The 13,403-nt window shown below is 39.1% G+C and overlaps 1 protein-coding gene across 3 annotated transcripts; it reads right to left on the reverse strand.

Annotated features, from left to right (window-relative positions):
* Positions 1-1,889: 1,889 nt before the first annotated feature.
* fam114a1 (family with sequence similarity 114 member A1) lies at positions 1,890-13,139 on the reverse strand. Of its 3 annotated transcripts, none has more exons than XM_081608728.1 (13): positions 13,013-13,139; positions 10,899-11,216; positions 10,518-10,602; positions 9,261-9,490; positions 8,965-9,099; positions 8,656-8,808; positions 8,427-8,574; positions 6,848-6,933; positions 5,101-5,298; positions 4,844-4,983; positions 4,583-4,655; positions 3,782-3,835; positions 1,890-2,979 (listed from the first exon to the last, which is right to left on the reverse strand). In XM_081608728.1, the coding sequence occupies exons 2-13, from the start codon at positions 11,208-11,210 to the stop codon at positions 2,854-2,856; spliced, it is 1,740 nt and encodes a 579-aa protein (XP_081464854.1). In that variant the 5' UTR covers positions 11,211-11,216; positions 13,013-13,139; the 3' UTR covers positions 1,890-2,853. The 3 variants fall into 3 exon arrangements, with proteins under 3 accessions (XP_081464854.1, XP_008410803.2, XP_081464852.1); XM_008412581.2 differs by having other exon boundaries at positions 8,388-8,574; XM_081608726.1 differs by lacking the exon at positions 13,013-13,139 and adding an exon at positions 12,971-12,993 and having other exon boundaries at positions 8,388-8,574.
* Positions 13,140-13,403: the final 264 nt, after the last annotated feature.

A 13,403-nucleotide genomic window follows, 5' to 3' on the forward strand; every position in this document is an offset into this window, starting at 1 on the left:
TGGATTTTACAAACCATTCTTTGGATATGTCAATGGATAAGAGTACAGCTTCGAGTACAGATATTGGTGCTTCAGGTTCACCATCTGAAAGCAGACTAGTGCTGCTTCAACAAGACTTTTTAAAACCCTTCATCCCACTCAGGCAGTTTGTGCCTGTTTGGAGTTATCTGCAAGTTTTTCAGAGGTAACAACAAATCTACCTGCTAAATTAGAAACCATTCTGCTTTAGCGTGGTCCCTGTTCTTAGCTGATTCTGAGAAAAGACAGAAATTCATTGTCCAGGTTAGCCTGATATATGAAAGACACGTTCTCTACTCTTTTCCTTTCTATGTCTCTTTTAAAGTTGTTTTAGTCAGTAAAAAAGTCCAGGATGAGCCACCATATATTCATAAAACCACTCAATGAAGAAAAAGTATAGTTTCATTTGTTGCCATTCCTCCATCACCAAAAGCTAAAATGGACAAATTTTGTGTAAGAATTACAATTAAACTGCTAGTTTAGCTTCCATAATATTGATCTATTTTTGCTCGTAGTAGTAGCAGTTTCCCATTTCTTATGACTCATTACAAATCCTTGTGGACGTGCATTAATTTCTTCCATGCAATTCTCTGCTGTTTTATAACATTACTTGCTTGTGTCATGTCAGTCAAAAGGAACTAAAAGAAAAAGTGAATCTCAGCTTCCACTCTTGATATTGTTGAAAGTAGTGCACAGCTTTACACAACGTGTGTTTGCTGTAAACATGTTTGTACTTTGCCTTTGACCAATGCTCCGGACAAATTTGAACTGCAAGGAGCGGACGCAGTGAAACATACTGTACATATTCAGCATCTTGTACTCATTTACCTCACTAATTACAGAAATGTGGAACTGAGCTGTAGATTTCAAATGGCTAACCAAATACTGCATAGTGCTTTCTTTGAGAAGTTTCGGGGAGTGTTGCCAACATGGGATTTTTTATGCATTAGAAAACACTTTATAATGAAAACGGGACACAGCCGTTTAACCGTTTTGTCAGGGCTTTTCATTTTGACACAGACACTTTCCTTGACATAAGCACTTGGTCTTGAGGAATGAACTCCATACTTGAACTATTCATTTTGAGCAAGTGACACATTTTTGCAGATTATCGACTGGGTTTGCAGTTTGTACTTATTGTTTTGAGAAATGCAGTAACTTGTGCAAATGTTAATAATGTTACAGAAATAGCAACTGATCTATTTTTCATCCATTAAAACATTATTCATCAATAAATAGTTCACTTATTTTTTTATTTTTGAGCAGCAGAAGCACTTTTACCACATGAATGAGTCAAAATAACCTGCTGCACCACTGAAAATATATAAAATAACTCATATGGAAAGAGGAGAGAACAAATAGGAATTTGCTGCAGATGTTTATAGTTGTAATCTTGGCTGCACTATGGCAGGACTGTAGCAGCAGCAGCAGACAAACTTTACTAAACCAGATGCTGGTTTACACAGTTTTGCATAATACTCATCTAGGTCTAGGTTATTAAAACCCCTTAACCCTCAATCCGGAAAAATACAATGGAAAAATGGCACACGGGCATTTCGTTACAGGTTAAGGGGTTAAAAACACATTTATGTACTGAAAAATGTATCAGCTTAATTATCTTGATCGATAAGTATTCCAACAATATGCAACATATTTTAAAATTAATCTTTAAAATCTCCCATATAATATTAATCAATAATGCATTATTCTCTGAGGATTTTATATCACACTATTTTGTGTTTTGTATCATTTGTATGATTTGTTTTCTTACTTCAGTTGCGCTAGATGTCCCTCTGTTTACTTATGCTGAGCAGGTCCAGCTCCATTTTTAATCAGGATTATTGTTTATTTCTGTCAAAAACAATTCTCAGTGATGTTAACACATTTTTTATTTGCAGCAGCACCAAAACATAATACAATAAACATTTAGAGTCTTTTTTTAAACATTCAGTGGATATAATATGGGAATCCAAGCATAACCGTTAACAAAACTCAAGGTAGTGTTGCTTCACATATAATTTAACAGAGAAACAAAACGGCAGCATGACAAATATAATGTAAATTTTCAATAATGCTAATCTGTAGTTTCAATCCAGAGGAAAATAGTTAGGGTTTACTTCTCTATTCATGTCTTTTTCTATAAATGTGAGCAATGTGAAGAAAGATTGATATTAATGGAAATCATCTTTCTTCATAATGGTTTATAATTTTCAGCTTTTGCATAGATGCACCTGATTTTTTTATTTATTTTTAATTTTTTTACTGCAGCAGGGGAAACCCATCTTCCAAAGATTCAGTAGAGACATGGGGACAAAAAGATAATTCTTTGGTACAATAGTGTTAAAATTAGAAAATGATCACCCACAATCAGAGCATTGTGTTCATGTAGTTACCAATTTCCTTTGTGCCTGTTGTCCTTTGCTTTGTTCTTGTTTTAACCCATTCTGCATTCTGTTTAATTACAGTCTGCACAAGCTGCAGGTTGTACTTTACTGCAAAAGCACATTTTATACATGTAGTAAACTTAAACAATGAGAAAAGTGTGATCTGTGTAGAGGGAGAGGCCGGTGCCAGAGCAGGACTTCATCTATGGTAACACTGCTGCTAACTGGTCTTCGCTGAGCTTGAAAGCATTTTATCAGCATAACAGGTTGCTTTATTAAATAAGAAGCGGATAAACACATCTGGGTCATTGTTGTATGTTATTAGTCCATTTGTCTGCTTCCTTTAGGAACTTTTATTCTCCCGCCAACGCATCTCCTGCTTTATGGCACATGAAAGCACTGTGCTTTACTTTACAACTGTACATTAAGGCAAGCAGATGCACTGAGGGTGTCAGTGCTGCGGCTGTGCTGCTGGCTCTGCAGCAGCTTGGCGGTGCTGGCTCTGGATGTGGGAGATCTGCAGGACTGGCAGCAGCAGCTGAAATGCATTATGGATGTAGTTGGTGCTGTTGGTCCCCTGCAGAGACGAGACAAGATTCTTTTTATACTTCACCACCATCAATGAGAACGAACTCTAAAAGCAGCAAAAAGGGGAAAACGAAGAAGAGCGCTAGTATATAGGATTAGGAAGGATGCAAAGTGCAAATAAAATGCATAAAACAGATCCTACGTTTGTATATTTAGTCAATGACTGAATTAAAAGAAAATCCGATAGGTCCAAAAGTTCTTGATCTAATATGCGTTAATGTATTTTCATTCAGCATGAACAGGATTACAGTACCAAACCCGTCTTATTTAAGCCTCTTTAAAGCTATATTCTTAAAAGCAGATTATATTGGCAATAGTAAAAAAAAAACTGACTCTAGTTTTCCCCCTTTTTTCACGATTTAGTTGAAATTAGGGTAAAATCCCTTTTCACAGCTGGATTTTGGAAATGTCTGTAAGAACAGGGATTATACAAACACAAACTCTTGCAGTCAAACTTCAGTAAGTTCATAATAGCACATGAAAAATTAACTGAGCAGATCAGTATGGAAAAAAATCCCTGTTTATTTTCCAACAGTCCTTCTTGTCATGTCTGCAGATCAGCCTCAGATAAACGGTGAAGATCCATGGAGCTTCAGCATAATTTTATCATGAGTCTTGAGTTTGAAGCAGCACAGACACAAAGACTCAGTAGCTTCACGCCAGCAGCGGCCACCTTTGTCTCCTATCAGCTCCTATAAACCCTCAGCTTTATTGAGAGGTGTCATCTTCTATCAGATGCCGCGCGCCTATGACTGTGACGGATTTGTTTTTTATTAAAAAGCAGATCTCACCTCCTGCAGGACGCTGTCTACAAGTGGATTCAACTCTTCTGCTTTCCTTTGTGGCTGAAAGAAAAACAGCAAAGCAGATGAGATTACAAGACCGATAAATCAAGCAATCCTCACCTTGTCTCCAGGGTATTTTGTATGTTCTTTGTACGGATGCAAAACACGAGAACAGAAACAAAGACGGTAATTCTGATCTGTTTATGGATAACTGGGAGAGTCATGAACCTAAATGATAACTTTGAGCCATTCTTTTTTCAATGAAGCCTGATTATGCAACAAATTCCAATTATTTTCAAAGAGTACACAAGTTTGAATTTATTTGAAATTTTTTTCTAATCCACATGCTCGAAATTACACATACAGGTACAAAAATATGCATATAGCATAATTCGGACAGGGTATTTGACCATTTTTATTGGAAAAACTGGTAGAGCTCATTTGAATTTGTCGGCTTATTGACGATGAGTCAGCTTTTACGTCTACTGTGGTCTTGTGGTCAAGGCCATATCAGAAGCTTAATGGTTTCCTGCTCAGTCAAACCAAATTAAAACCAGTTTTGATGCGTGTTTGGCGTCCTTGTTGAGTCGTATTCAAGTTTCAAGAACCTGACGCAAAAAAGAAATTGGTCAGGGCGCGTAAGAAGTATCCCAGAAACCACTGAGGCTCAAGCCTATCATAAATTAATTACTCCTGGAATGGCATCATCAGTGCCCTCAGTGAACCAAGTTTGTCCTTGGCATGTACCTCTGCAGGCCTGTAAGTAACAATGACAAAAGTCCAATCCAAACACAAACTCCCACTTACCCCAACTAGAAGAAGCGTACCAGAGAACCGCTTGGTCAAGCAATCTACCTCCTTACACATGGCACATGTCAACCTGGAATAGAAAGAAAACATCAATTATTATTTAGCAAAAATATATATATATATACCCTGGTGCTTCCAGGCAATAAGCAAAGCAATAACAAAATTTTAATTGTTTGTAGTAACGCTCCCATTCCTACAGTCTAGAAAATCTAAGAACCAAAAACAAAAACAGTTGAGCTTCCACTCATCCACTCGTACTTGGTGAGGATCTGTGCCTGGTCCCTGGCTGGCTTCTCCTGCTCCTGACCATGAAGGATGAGCTCTGCCACCTTGTGGAGCTGTTCAATACTGCGAGCCGTCACTTCTGCCAGACTGCCCACTGATGACAGATAGATGGCCTGCATTAAGGAAGATAAATAACGTTTAGCTTCCTTTCTGAAAGAGCGACTCAAAACAAATCAGGCTGTGACAGCTGGGAGGAAAGCATTAAAATCTTAATGTTAAGATGACTTCACCTCTACAGATCGGAGGTCGCGCTCCTTTTCCTTCTCCTCCCCATCGCTCTTCTTGTCCTCCAGCTCCTCCTCATCTTTCTTCTTCTCTTCTTCTTTGTTCTGGCCATCATCCTTCTGATCCTCTGCACTTTCTCCGGAAAACGTTACTCCTCCTGGCTGCTCCACTTTGTTCACCCATTCATGGGCTCTCATACGAGCCTGCAGATGCATAATTACCACCCATCAGCTCTGTGTGCCGAGAAATCACTGTAGTGATGGATGCTAATGAGATGCATGAGCACGATTGTACGTTAATGCCTGTCTATAAAAGAGAGCATGGATTATGCAGAGGGTCTTTGAAGGAGGGTACTTTATTTTTCCACAATGCCTGCAGCAGGATGTCATTAGGGTTGTAGATAAATGTGTATTTGCTCTGGTTGGAGAACAACATTCCTCAGAATGGCTTCAGCTAATATTTAGCAGTCATCCTTGTATTTCCGAGTAACTGTGTGATGAGGATCACACACTTGTTGCCATGTGGAATAATGTCTGAAGTGTTTCTAGTGGTGGTTCTTGTTCTTCTGCTACCCCAAACCGAAAAAACCCACAAAGCAAACAAGAAATCAACTGAGATTTGAGGGCAGAATAAAATATGAGTCCTACACAAAGTACGGAACATAATCTCCCATTTTCCAGCAGCACCCGCTCATGGGGGCAACAATTACTCATTAAAGCACTCGAAAACTTCTTCAACATGAAACTGACAAAAAAAACCTAATTTATTTGTCAGTATACCAGATTAAAAAATAAGTATATATAAGTTTACTCATGCCACTCTGGGTAACTGCCCTAATCAAAACGTGTCACGGGGTATTTCGAAAAACCACAAGAACATACGTACACTTCAAAATTTGAAGTAATTTTTAAAGGTAATAGCAGATGAACAATTTCATGTCAACAGATGAAAAATTGCTAAAACTGAGTCAATGAAGAAGAATAGGGCAAAGAAAGAAGCCCTGAAAAATAAAACTTAATCTTGTTACCATTTCTAACAATAAATTCAGACTACATTTCTCACACACATTTAGGCATTTCATGAAATTTCACAAACAAATTAATAAAACATTTATGTAAATCATGTGTTGAAACTTCTCAAAAGATTTTAAAGCTTAAACAACTTAGTTTTATTTTAAATTCTTGGTTAATTCTTTGTTTCTTAACCTGCTGTCGGATTTTTCTGAGATGGCCACGTCAGTGGGTTTACCTAAAATATGTGTTTCATTTTGAAACAAAAATGAACTGACCACCTGACCATCTTGGGCTGGAAGTTCAAGGAGCTTTGGGCAACCTTTGATCGCCACCTAGTGGCCAAATAATAATTAGCTGAATCAACAAGAGACTCCAAAAAAGAATAATGCCGAGGTGAGTGACTCTTAATCCGAGCAGACATGTTTAACATCAACATGTTTAATGTTCAAACTGGCTGCGCTTGAGATCAAGTTGTGTATGCTACACTATCAGGTCAAAGGTCAAGCTGGAGGGTTATTTACTTTAAACCATCTTCAAATGAAATATAATGGTGTAATACGGCCATGCTAATCCTGTGTTTGTGTCTTGACATCAGAGATTTGAACTTTACTCTAAATCCCCAGACTAATTGATTTACTCGTCATTAAAGCCAATAAACTTTCCAACAAATACTGATAGCCGTGCAGATACACACATATGAGTACGACTGAAAGTGAAGACGTATGCATGTTTGTGTCACCTTGTTGAGTTTGTCTGGCGTCGCAGCAACATGAAGTTCAAACAGCAGCTCAGTCAGAACGCTGACAAACTCCTCACCGTCAGCAGCTGACAAAACACACACACTTGTTTCGACACGTTTAGATTTTACACAGCAAAACATGAAGGTGATACACGAAACATGCAGCTCCACAAACTCTGAGATTAATGCTTTGATTTCCTCATGCTGCGATTAACATGTTTTCACCTGAGAGTTGATTCTTGTTTGCATGCTGAATTAATTTCGCTTTCCGTGCTAAAATTACGACGGGATCAGAAGATGCTCAGCGAACATGCACATTCAGAGTGCGGGTCTGATTGCCGTCATCTTTCCTGAAGATGGTGAATGCGAATGTGTCGTCAGCCCCTGAACACTGACACTGGATCAGGCAGCGTGTGCATGTGTATCCCTCCAGGTGCCCACTCTGAACTGTGCACAGCTGTGACACTGCCTGAAGGAGCTCGTCACACAACTCAGACCTTTAAAACATTAAAAGGATGCCAGGCTGGTGGCGTATGATAAGACTGAAACCTGGCATTGCGTCAACACTCAAGGTCCGTTCAAGGAGAACTTTAACCTAATCCGGAGAAAACGGATTCTAACAGGGAATTGAGCTTTTCTATCTCTTTTGAACACGGAAGATAATTTTGTTGCTTCTCAAAAATCACCTACTTTTTCAATTACACTACAATGCATAAAACTTGAAGTTTTAGTAGATATTTGTAATTTAAGTGTGAGTGTATGAGGTCAAACAGAAAAAGTGGGGACTTTCACTTTAAACAGAAATGTTTGGAGTAAAAAACACATTACTGACAGCTATAGATGGCCATATACTTACTTAGGCCAGATTGTTTAGTTTACTTTAGAAAAAAAAGGGTAAATATGTGTAACAGATTAAATAAATAAAATGTAAATAGAATTGAGAGAACATGTCTTTCCAGTAAAGCAGGTGTGTGTGCTTATTGTTGTAAGTCAGGAAACGGCTTTAAGGAAATCTTCTCACAATTAGGCAGCTTTTTAAATTCAGCATGAAATTATGAAAATGCCATTGAATATTAATTTACTATCAGGTATTTACACAACTTTTAAGTTATTTATTCTAATTATTATGGCACCATAATGATTAGGGGAAATATTATAAATAATATTTAACAACTTTAAAAATTAACATATTTTTATTATCTAAAATTATTTGATTTAATGTTTTTTTATAAAGGTGTATGGAGACATTCTACATTGCAATGTTTCAATGATGATGGCACAATGTCTTTAAATCATTTAATCTTAAACTAGATTAAAGTGATTTAATCAAGATTAAACTAGTTTAATCTAGATTAAATCACTTTAAACTAGATTAAAGTGATTTAATCTAGTTTAAGATGATGTTTTATGACACAAAAATATGCTAAAACTTTCATGTGCTTCTCTATTCAAGAAGTCTGCAATAAAAAATGAAAGACTGCCTGATCCTGGGTCAGCGCTCAGAGTCTGCCTCTACCTCCGACTGCTCTGGATCACTCACATATGGGGGTGGAACAGTGTATTTGGGAACTTAGATCACCATTATCCTCCGTCTCTCCTCCTGCCTTCTCCTTCTCCTCATCCTCTTCTTCTTCTTCTTGCTTTATGAATATCTCTTTAATGAAAATCAGCTCCTTCTTCACCTCCTCCTGCTCTTCCTCCGTGAGGGAAGAGAGGAATGCTTGGACCTACAAAGAGAGGCGGTACGCTCAGCGTGAAAACAGAATGTGTTTGCGACGCGACTTTTACTCCTGAAAAGTGGGCTTTACTTTGGCCTCGCTCTCATTGGACAGGATCTCCAGGGCCTCCAGGTGGGACAAGCCCTGGTAGTCATCAAACAGAATGCCGTAGTGAGCCGTGGGCGCACTCAGCGGCTGGCTGCTGAGACGCGCACGCTCCTTTTCCTTGGCTTCCCTCAACATCTGAAGAATCAAAGTCCCGTCAGAACTTCAGCACAAAGGGTAAAACTTGGTAAAACTACAAAAACATCCCTGAATCCCCAAAGTTTCTCCTCAGGCTGGGAAATTTATTTATTTTTTTACTTTTCTACGGGTCCAGATAATTATGTGGCTGCAAACCTGACTCAGAGATGCGGTCTTCTCCATCAGAGTCTTGGTCTTTTTAAAACCTGGGTCACTCTCAGCCAGAACATTCATGGTCTTCTTCCCGATGAACTCCAAGGCATCCAGTCCTCCACTGATGACCGACTTACCCTTGAAGACAGAGGGAAAAGTTCACTAATGGGACATTTTATGTATTTAAATTACATTTATCATGTTTTATTACTGTAGTTTCTGAAGAAATGTGGCTTGGGAAGCTCCTCATCAAAGTGAATTCATACGTATCGGGTTTTGCAGTGTGTCTGTTCACTCACAGTGTTCTGTACAGCATGTGTGATTGTGGAGAAAACCCCCCTACTGGGTGCAGCAGCAGGGGCAGCGCTCGCAGGGGCCGACTCCTCTAAGCTGGCTCTGTCAGGATCTGCTCCCTCCTTCTTTTCCCCTGCTCCCTCGTCCTCCTCCTCCACCGCCTCCTCTCCTACCGAGGTCCTGTGGAGACGGAGAGCCTCACCTGCCTTCACCTTAACGGAGCTCAGGCTGTGACCTGAAGCGATGGGCATGTGAGAACAAACAGACTTTTTAAATTTTTATTTCAGGTTCATAATGTTGTTTTTGACAACGTGTTGCTTTACCAGCTCTGAGAATCAGGTTGGAGCAGCACACAGTCAAACTTAATAATTACTTTTGGAAGACTTTCTTTTTTTTAATTATATTTAAAATAAACACATACAAATTCCAGTTGCATGGTTAAATAATAATCTCAGTGTCAATTTTTGGCCAATTCAAAGTGAAAATGGTTTAATCTAGTTTAAGGTGTGTAGCGTTTATAAGAAGACACAAATTTTAATATTTAGCAAGACCAGGAGAGAGGAGAAAATTATAAGCCAACCTGATATTAGAAAAATGGGATGTTTCTCCAAAACTGGTTAGGGAGGCTGTGCAGCGACCGACAGCATCTCTGAAGGAGCTGCAGGAATTTATGTGACGTTCTAAATCGTCACCTTCCTAAAATAATCTTTTTTTTGTAAATCTTTTTTTTTTTTTGCCAATATAAAGGGGTTGACTTTTATTTCCAAAATCACGTTTGGCAAAAAATGACTTAGGCTGTTATTTTAGTAAGGTAACAAAATGTGAGAATCGAGTTCGCTACATGTTTTCCTCCATTAGAAAACATCTGGGTTCGGCTTCAGAACACTTTTGAGACGAAGTGTTATGGTCTAATGAAACTAATACACTATTGGCTACAGTTCAAAGAGTCAAGTGTGGCACAAAAACAACACTGAACATCACCTAAGAAACACCACAATATCAGCCATACATGGCATAGGAAGCATCATGCTGTGGGGCTACTTTTCTTCATATGGAACCGAGGTCTTTCCGCCAGGCCTAAAAATCGATACAATTGAACAGTTCCTAATACCAGTCAGAAAGTTTAACATTTTTTAGACGGTGATGTGAAAGATGAATTTAAGTCCTTAGAAACAAACAGAAACAAAAGGCAAAAATAAATCTGTGGTACAGAAGAAGAAACAGAAGTTCGGGAGAAAAAGCTGAGGAGCAGGAAGACGTACCAACGGTGGAGGTGGCGCTGCTCAGAAGAGATTTTCCCCAGGTACTCCAACCTCCCCAGCCCTGGTCTTTCTGCTGGACTGACACCTGCAGACATGAGGACACACAGTTATACACAGCACAGCAGTAGTAAAACACTGTTTAACAAGCTTCATTATTAGGTACAGTGTTGTAAAAGCTTTGGTTTAGAAATGCTGAAAATGCGAAGAAATAAAGAGCTTTTAACACTTTAATTGAATTAACTTTACAGGGACTGAGGCTGAACCCGAAGATCAGGGCAAGAAAGATAGTAGAAACTCCAAGTATTACTGTACAGTTATATTGCTTTCTTTAAAGTGTTTTAAGACGCTACAACAGCATGTATGGAAACCTTCACCACAAACCTTCTCCTCTTCCTCCAGGCTCTCTGGGTCTGGCTCCAGGCTCACTGCTTGGTCACATTCAGCCACCTGATTCCCAGCAAGGGGCTCTGACAGACCCTCAGATGTCTCGGGTTTGGTCGTAGTGTCTTCCACGGCAGTCTGCTCGGCTTCGTGATGGGAATCTGCGTTGAGAGAAGGCGGCAGCGGTGCCGTCGGATGATCGGGGAGCGTCGACTCGCCCTGATGAGGGCCAGGATCAGCGAGGGGAGCAGGTCCAGACGGAGGTCCGCTGTCTGTGCAGGGCTCCGCATCAGAGGGGACAGCCTGAGACATGGTGACCTGGAAGAGGGAAGATCCTTCTGAGACGAGCGACTGATATAATCTAATCTATTTACGGCGTCGTAAACTCACAATCCAAATATTAAAATGTGAGATTAGCGTAACAAACCTGCATTTAGCAAGAACCACAATTTAAGGTCTCCCACCTTTGTTGTTAATGATCCTGACTTGTAGTATTCTATTAAGTAATTATTACATTACAGTGCCTTCAAGAATATTAATACCCCTTAAACTTTTCATAATAGTCAAGTAGGAAGAAAACGCTACCATGTCATGTGATGTGCATTTGTATTCAGTACCATTTACTCCGATGCCCCAAAATAAACTCCAGTGCCACTTTCACAAGTCAGTCCATATTTTAAAAATGTACACAACTGCAAAACTTCCAGCACATGGCCGTCCACCAAGACTGACAGACTGGATGAGGAGACAAAAAGCATTAATCAGAGAATCAAACAAGCGGCCCATGGTTACTCTAGAGGAGCTGCAGAGGTCTTCAGTCCAGGTGGAAAAAACCGTTGACAGCTAATAGTTGTGTGCTTCATGCTGGCCGTTTATCACAAGCCACCTAGAGGACATTGCGAATATAAGGAAGAAGTTGTCCTGCTTGAACTTTTTGAACCACATGAAAAATACTAAAACAGAAAACTGACACTGCATATCACCATGAGCAAACCATTTTCACCATGATCCATGGTGGTGGCAGCATTATGTCTAGGAGATGGGTAAGCTGGGCAGAGTTGATGGCAGAACAATCCTGGAAGGAAACCTGTTAAGTTAAGGTCATATGACCAATGCAGAGATTCACTTTCCTGCAGAGAAGCGGGCCCAAACATACAGGAGGGCACAAGCTGATCATGCTTTAGAATGGACCAGTCAAAGCACAGCCTTATATCTAATTAAAAACTTCTATAAAGTTATGACAGGGAGGAGTTGAATACAAATGCACGTTACACTTTTCAGATTTATATTTGTAAAATGTTTGAAAAACCAGGCATTATTTTACTTCCACTTAGGAGTCATATAATACCTGGTTGTGGTCTATCACATTAAATTCCAACGAACTGCATGAAAAATGTGAAAAAGTTTAAGGGTTTTAAATAGCCAGTGTAAATATAGGGAACAAAGTCGTCATCTAGTGATTAGCAGGAAAAAGTACACTCGCATTTTTATTATTAGAACCCAACATTTTCAACATAACCTCTATTTGTTTGCAGAATATAAAAAGTTACTAAGTAACTCACTATTTGCTCTAAGTTCTACACACTGAATATAATACGGTAGTTAACTGCGTCAATACATAGTTCCATTATGACTAGAACAATAAAGGGCATGTCAAACTGTTTAAATAAACATAATGTTTCCTGAAGCGATAATTATAACGAAGTGGTGTTTAAACATTGGTAAAATAAAACATGTGCCTATCTATACACCAAGATGGGGGTGAAATTATCATTGAGATGTTGTGAATAAATGCAAACATAAAATAAGATAAAGCTACTTATAACACGGATTACATTACATTACAACTGCAGCATGACAACTTTAACAGCAACGCAAAAAAAAAATTGGAAACAAATATTGTTGCAAAGTATTTCTGAGTCATTCAAATTCAAAAAGTACCTTTCCCTAAACTAGTAACTCTTTTGAGACGTAATCTAAGTGACGACAATCGTAATTGTTTATTTAATTGTAAGTTAACTTCCTGCAGAAAAAAGGTAAACATACTAAATTCTACAACAAAAAGTACAAACAGTGTTTTGTTTTCCCAGAAAGAGACAGCAGCTACAGCTCACCCGTTTGGTGCCAGCCAGCGGCTCTTCTTCCGCCCCGCCACGTCGGCAGGCCGGGGTCTGTGACAGCGTCAGAGAGTCACGCTGGTCAAGATGGTTCACTGCGGCCACAACACCCCCAGGTATCTAAGCAAATGTCAAAAGCTCGGACGTCATCTGCAGCAAAAAAAGAGCTAATTTCGATGTTAATTAGAGGAAAGGTTCGCTATATTAATTGTCATATGTCTACTACTAAAAACTTGCGTTCAAGAGAGATGCCACAGCGTGTGAAACTGCAAGCAGACAGGAGTGAATCATCTCATCTCCATTGAGCTTAAATGTTTGAAGTAAATGAGAATGTGCTCGACTACTACAGCACAGTAAAACCAACGAGATAATAAATTATCTTTCTAAA

The sequence above is a fragment of the Poecilia reticulata genome, chromosome 1 (genome assembly GCF_904066995.2).
Source record: "Poecilia reticulata chromosome 1, P_reticulata-male-v2, whole genome shotgun sequence".
In the NCBI taxonomy this organism is placed as follows: Eukaryota; Metazoa; Chordata; class Actinopteri; order Cyprinodontiformes; family Poeciliidae; genus Poecilia; species Poecilia reticulata.